The 6,824-nt window shown below is 37.7% G+C and overlaps 2 protein-coding genes across 2 annotated transcripts; one reads left to right on the plus strand and one right to left on the minus strand.

The window, feature by feature from the left end:
• Positions 1-130: 130 nt before the first annotated feature.
• LOC130190256 (C-type lectin domain family 4 member E-like) lies at positions 131-3,159 on the minus strand. The gene is made up of 6 exons (XM_056409574.1): positions 2,970-3,159; positions 2,659-2,772; positions 2,345-2,551; positions 1,692-1,834; positions 1,096-1,196; positions 131-685 (listed from the first exon to the last, which is right to left on the minus strand). The coding sequence occupies exons 1-6, from the start codon at positions 3,157-3,159 to the stop codon at positions 544-546; spliced, it is 897 nt and encodes a 298-aa protein (XP_056265549.1). The 3' UTR covers positions 131-543.
• An 843-nt stretch (positions 3,160-4,002) lies between these two features.
• Positions 4,003-6,608, plus strand: LOC130190257 (CD209 antigen-like protein C). The gene is made up of 6 exons (XM_056409575.1): positions 4,003-4,144; positions 4,696-4,788; positions 4,875-5,018; positions 5,440-5,582; positions 5,708-5,808; positions 6,231-6,608. The coding sequence occupies exons 1-6, from the start codon at positions 4,003-4,005 to the stop codon at positions 6,373-6,375; spliced, it is 768 nt and encodes a 255-aa protein (XP_056265550.1). The 3' UTR covers positions 6,376-6,608.
• Positions 6,609-6,824: the final 216 nt, after the last annotated feature.

Below are 6,824 nucleotides of genomic sequence, written 5' to 3' on the forward strand. Positions count from 1 at the left end.
TGAAAAGTCTCTCTCTCTCTCTCGCTCTCTCGTTGTGTAAGGTTTACATCTCATATCTGTACTGAATAGCAACAGATCACTGACAATACAAATAAAAATAACTCTAGTATGAATCGAATAGTATTATCTATTTGTATACGCATAATTTTTTATTACATTACAGCGGTAACAAATAATGAATCAATTCATTATTATTGAAATTGAGCTCAGAGACTTTTTTGTACATCAAGAGGAGGTGAATGTACAGTATTGACATTTTACATATGAGAGAGCAAAACAAATCTGCAACCAGTTAAAGAATGCACAATAATAAATAATGGGGTGGGCCTTGGCTGATTAGTAGAGCTACCAATCCCCTAATCGGTAAGACGTTGAACCTCAAATTGCTCCTGAATCTTTGCCATCCGTGTGTGTGTGCAGGTAAGTTTAGAACTGATGGGCAGGTGGTAACTTGCATGGCAGCCTCGGCCATCAATGTGTGAATGTTTGTGTGAATGTTGACATGCACTTTGAGTGGTCAGAAGACAAGAAAGGCAGAACATTTTATTCATGTACTTTCTCACAGGTAAAGTAAAGTTCTGTATCACAGGTCATATCATTCCAGTTGTTCATGTCTGAAGATGCTGACATATGAACACAGTCTTCGTTGTTATTATGATTATCCGGCTGTTTGGGTTTCCAGTACCTAGAGATGAACAAAGATGTTAAGCTTTACAAATGAATACTGTTAACATTGTTCTTTCAGAGCATGTTATAATGAGGTGAGGTCCCACATCATCAAGATTTTAACAGAAAATATAATATAAACAAAAACGTAAGCCTTAGGTTTCCGATTATGGATAATTTCTTTGCTTGCATGGACACCAGTTATTTAATCTTTGATGTCAATGTATAATATATATATATAATAAATAAAGTACAGCAGAGCTAATCTCTGCATCATATATGTTAGTTAATCGTTTAGTTAAGACTTTTGGGAGCCCTGTTTGTAAATTGATCAGTTAATTAAATAGACATTGTTTTTTTTCCTTCCTGTTCTAAGACATTTTGATTGTGGCACAGTGTCAATGAATAAGAAATTGGAAAAAGTCTTACGTTTTGTTCAGATCCGTTCCATCAACCCATTTCCAAACACCCTCGGTCTCTCTATCAGTCAGACCAATCCATCTATTCTGTTCGAACGATGTGATAAACATCTAGATTTCAAAGAGAATTATGAATTAAGTATCATTCTTTATTTACTGTCACTCCAAAGAGATTAGGTGCCTTCCTAATGACACCCACCTGTCATGTCACTGTAAGAGAAGCACTGGAGTCTCACTTCCCTTTTTGTACATATCCGGAAGGAATGAACCTGCTTCCCTGTACTAACCTTACATTAGTTCCCACTTCCACCTTTTGAAAAGGCTAAATGACCACTCTTGTCAACCATATAAAAAAAAATCGAAATAAGTAAAAATATATGTTGCTTACTCCGTTTATTGAAAATAATAGGTTTGTTTTACTCCTGTGTTGATATGTATTTCTGATGCAAATCTTGAATATGTATCAGAAACCATCAATGACACTGTAAAAGTAATACATTTGGAAAGGGAAGCAGGTTTTATATTTTGGTAGCATTTAAAAAACATTTAAAAACAAGATTATCTACTTTGGTTAAAATGACAGACTTTTTTTTTCATTCCACTCACCTGTTCCTCATCGCTTGATATGATCACCAGCTGTGCATCATAAAGTTGACAGGCCGTGTTGCTGACACTCCAGTTTGCCATTGAGGTAGATGTGAAATAACAACTGTTGCCAAACCTTTTCCACGTACAGCAAGATGTTGTCTCTGTTTACCAACACAACATGATATGCCTTCTGTCAAAATAATACTGTATATAACCTGGTATCAAGTTAAAAGACAAAACACTACAGAGCATGAGGCAAACTTCCCTATTTTGCATTTATATCCCGTTGGTCATCTGTCTGAATTAGCAAAAAACCTCTTAAATACCGAAACAATGGAAAGCTACACAATATTTGGTTGAACATTGAAAGAAATGTACTAATTCATATTAATTCTGAGAGTTAGATGATAAAATTCACACTACTGACAAGTACTGTAAATATGAAGCTATACTGTCAGCAGTTAGTTAGCTTAGCTTCAGCATAAAGACTGTAAAGGAAACAGCTGTTTGAGGCTCACTCAACCAGCCTGCTCAAGCTGATTACAAAAATCAAAGTGTAGAAATGACAATAGCCATTTTAGGGGCGTAAGGTAAGGGGCTAAGCTTAGATATCATTTAAAAATGTCAACATATTCCTTTGATGAAAATTATTATTCCCTTTTTTCACTCACCATCCACCAGTTTTTGCAGTTCATCTCTCTCTTTGATGAGGTTGTTGTTCGCAGCCTCCAAATGGTCTTTCTCGTTCTCCAACTGGTTTGCCTTTAGGGTCAGGTTGTGATAGAGGCCTTTCATTTCGCTGTAACTCGTCCGTAGTTTGTCTCTCTCGCCGTTCAGGTTGGCATTTTCCACCCACTGTCCATTTCTCTCTAGAATAACTGCCACAACAAAGAACTAACATGTGAAGGGCTCAGATCTCTGACATCATATGTATGTATATATATATCTATATATTGGCTAGAATAGATGAATTTGTAAAACATACATAGGACCACCAGGATAATGACCGCCGCCAGAAGGAGAAGACACAGCAGCCCCAGAAGCACTGCACCGGCTCTGAACACACTTCTCTTTTCTGAACTGACATCGACTGAAGCGGCTGTGGGCACAAATTAACAGTGCTGATGAGAGCTGACAATTATTACCCATGTTATTGAACAATTATTTTCAGCCATCCATGTTTAAAATGGCCTTTTACATCAACTTTAGTTATTTTTTTAATGTCTTATCTGTCTAATCTTACAGTAAATACAACATGCTATGTATGTAGAACATATGAGACGGGCAGATAGATACTTTGCTGTTGCTCCTTGGTAGTGTTGTCCTGTGATTTTTCCGGTGGGGTAATCTCTTCTGCACAGTAGTTGTCATAAATCCTCACATCGTCGATGTCATGATGGACGTCTGGGTTTCTGTCCTCCTTCACGTCTGTTTGAAATCTAATTTTTTTGGTGAAGTCTGGTTTGGCATAGATATCCTCAGTCATACTGTTTTCTCGCTTTACGTAAGTGAGCTCTACTGGACCAATCCCACAATATGTTGGCATTTATATCACCATAAAGCAGTTGCCCTAGGAAACAGGGAAGTAATAAGAACTCCCTTTACCACACAGGTTTCATTAAAGGGAAGAAAATAGAGGAAATCACTTGTAATAGGTTGGATGATTGCAGTAAACTCGGAAGAGATGACAAAGCTACAAAAACAACTTTCATGTATCTCTTCTTTCTCTAAAGCCGGCAGAGTCCCCATCTTCTTTACCCTGACTATGTCCAACTACATAAAACTGTGTGTGGTGGATTGTTGAACTCAGTTCTTATGGTAATAAGACAACACCATCCATACTGTGAGGATTATTGTCTTTCAGTAAATCAGAAATACAGTCACGCTGTACTAGTAACAGAACCTGACTGTAGTCATGCTTCTTAAGAAGTTAATGTTCACTTCCCGTAAGTAAAGAGTATATATGCATCTACACATCAATCTATCTATCTGTCTATCCGTGTATCATTATAATTTTATCATCACATGTATTTGAATACTCATTTAGTTGTTTTTAGCAGTGATCATTTATGATTCCCATCATACACCTGCTAGGGCCTGGCCAAAGAGGTAAAAGTGGTCAACTAAAATAACTCACCCCACCAGCCCTCAGTTTCCTGTGACAGCGAGAGCAGAGAATCACATGCGTGATTGTGGTGCTGCCATCTGTGTTACTATGATTGTCACTTTGTTTCAGTATTTTTTAGAAGAAGAATTTATCATATCAGAAGCACTCTCAAGACATCAGGACGCCCAGGACCAAAGTGAGCAGTCGATACAGCTGAACATCATGGATCACCTGACGGACGTCTATGCCAATGTAGAGGAACCATCAGGCCAAAAAAAGAGTTTGTCAAAAAGTTCTGAAAGTGTTTATGAAGATGTGTTGATCGAAACTCTGGAGCCAAACAGAACTGGAGCAACACTCTCAGGTAATAAATACATCCAAACACATTCAGGAAGTTGACTGCAGGTTCTTCACAGGCAGCACAGGAATGACTAAATAGGTTTTATGGCATGAATACAAGTACATGAATGACAGCAAACCAGACCTCCTCACCCCTTCCCCTTCACTCTCTTGCTCCTCCACATTATTGTTCCTGATAATATACTTTGTTTTAACACTTAAGGAGAACAGCTAAACATAAAACACCATGAAGAAAATATGGTCACTGCGTGACAGAAATAGAGGAAGATGAAATTGTCAAATCACTCTTTTTAGTCTTCCGCCAGAATAGCAACTCTGAAGCTCTCAATACAGACAGTTAACATGTTGACTTGTCAGAGCAGGCGGAGAAGCAGCTGGAACTAGTAACATTAATGAAGGCTCAGCTCCATTACTGCAAACTATTATGCTCGTGAGTTAGTACACACCATACCAGTAAACCTCCACGATGTGGAACTCAGCCATCATTCGTGTTATCAATGTAAATACAGCTGTACTTTTTCATTGAGAAATCAAACGCATGACTTCTACCTTCAGGTGTGAAGAAGAGTTCCTGCAGAGCTGCTGCAGTGGTTCTGGGTCTGCTGTGTCTCCTCCTTCTGACTGGACTCATAACTTTGGGTTGCCTGTGTGAGTACTTTGTTAGCACGCTGATGAAGCCCTGAGAAGAACGTGCTGGTTGACAGTGTCTCTTTATTTGTTTATGTGTCAAACAGTCTCCAAAGGCAACTCTGAGCGGCAAACGAAGATGATCCAGTTACAGACCAGTAACAACAACCTGACTAACGTACAAGACAATTTCCAAAAAAGAGTTGAAGAATTGGCCAAACAGAGGACTGATCTTCAGGGAAAGATTCGAGGTATTTGTTTATTTCTTAATTGTAACAGTCCGAATTACTAACCTAAATCTGACTTCCTCTTATCACTTTTCTTCGTGATCAAATCCCAGTTGATAACCAATGTAAAAGTATTTAGTATTCTTGTTGATGGATTCAGCTATAAGTCTTGGCATGTTAGTGGAATTTAGAGTTTGGGACTGTGGGAGGAAACCAGAACCCAGACCGGGATCCAAACCCGGGCCCCTCTGAGGTGTCAGTGTGAGACACTACACCACTGTGCAGCCCCAAAATGGAAATTAATTTGTTAATATTAACTTTGGTATTTACTAAATATGTGTATTCACTTTATAGAGAATGTCTTAACCCAAACCAGGACTTTTGTCTAATTGTCTTTCTTAATTACTGATCTATTACAATTATTATTTTTTTCAATTTGAAACAGATCAGCATACCAAACAAGGATGGGTGTATTTCAACGGTAGTATGTATTCCATCTCTTCACTGGCAATGTCCTGGCTAGACAGCAGAGCGTACTGTGTGCAAAGATTCGCAGACCTGGTGATTATTAACAGCGAAGAAGAGCAGGTCTGTGTGTGTATGTGTGTGTGAAGAGTGAACAACTAAATTAATACAATGTCACAGAAGTGGATGAAAGCAGGAAACTTTGCTTATTGTTTTCATGTTGATGTATATTTCTCTCCGTCAACAAGAAGTTCATTAGCAATTTCAAAAAACCCGTATGGATCGGACTCACTGATCGAGAGACGGAGGGGAGATGGAAATGGGTGGACGGAACTCCGCTGACCAAAAGGTACTTTACTCAACGTGTCTGTTGTCATGGTGCACATGGCCAGACACTTACTACGATCGCTCTATTCAGGTCTCTTTCATTATTGTGATACTTAAACAAAAAACAGTTACATCTTATTAACCCAACAACCTTTCTGAAAGTTAGAAAAACATTTTGAGAACCCCTTAAAAAACGAGATGAAGTAGCTCTAAGGGTTAATCGTGAAATGTGTCTGTACAGTGACACTGATACAGACCTGAAGACGTATAGCTTCTGTCAGAAGAATGACACAGCTGACGAGTCCTGAGCTGTTTAATTGATGTTGATAACTCTATCTCTTTCAATATCAATAAAACACTGTTTCTAAAGAAATATTCTGATGTTGGGTTTCTTGCCGTGCATTCTTTAAAAAGGAAAATTAATTTTTTGTTTTGTGATTGCAGCTTCTGGAACCCTCTGGAGCCAAATGGACAGCCGTTTCAAAGGGATGAAGATTGTGCAGAAAACTATTATTTGGAAAAAAACTGGAATGATGACAAGTGTGAACATAAAAAAATGGGTATATGTGAGAAGATGTTGCCTCCATAACCCAAAACCAACAAAACAATGACATAACAACAGGGAAATACTCTGTTCACGTTCTCCAGCATGAACATAATGCTCAGCCCTCCTCTCTGCATGGGGCATGCATCTAATTAATGTACATGGAAAGATAAATATAGCTTGTTTCGTTGCTTTAAACCCTGAATATGATGAGTAATGTGTGACCTAAAAAAGATGTCATAATTATCCATAACATATATATTTGTTTGTATTTTTAGTGTTTTTGTGATTGATTGATCATTTCGTTTTAATTATGCCAACAGATGAATATAGTTTTGTGTTTTAGAGAAGTTTTCATTTAATTTTCTATTTGAAATAAAACAGCAAATGGAATTTCTTCTGCTGATTAAAAGAAATAGATAGTTCTTCATATGTAAATTCACTGCTTAATAAATATGTGAATACAAATTTTGTGTGATTCTTCACTTCACTTT

This window comes from Pseudoliparis swirei, chromosome 24 (assembly GCF_029220125.1).
Source record: "Pseudoliparis swirei isolate HS2019 ecotype Mariana Trench chromosome 24, NWPU_hadal_v1, whole genome shotgun sequence".
Taxonomy (NCBI): Eukaryota; Metazoa; Chordata; class Actinopteri; order Perciformes; family Liparidae; genus Pseudoliparis; species Pseudoliparis swirei.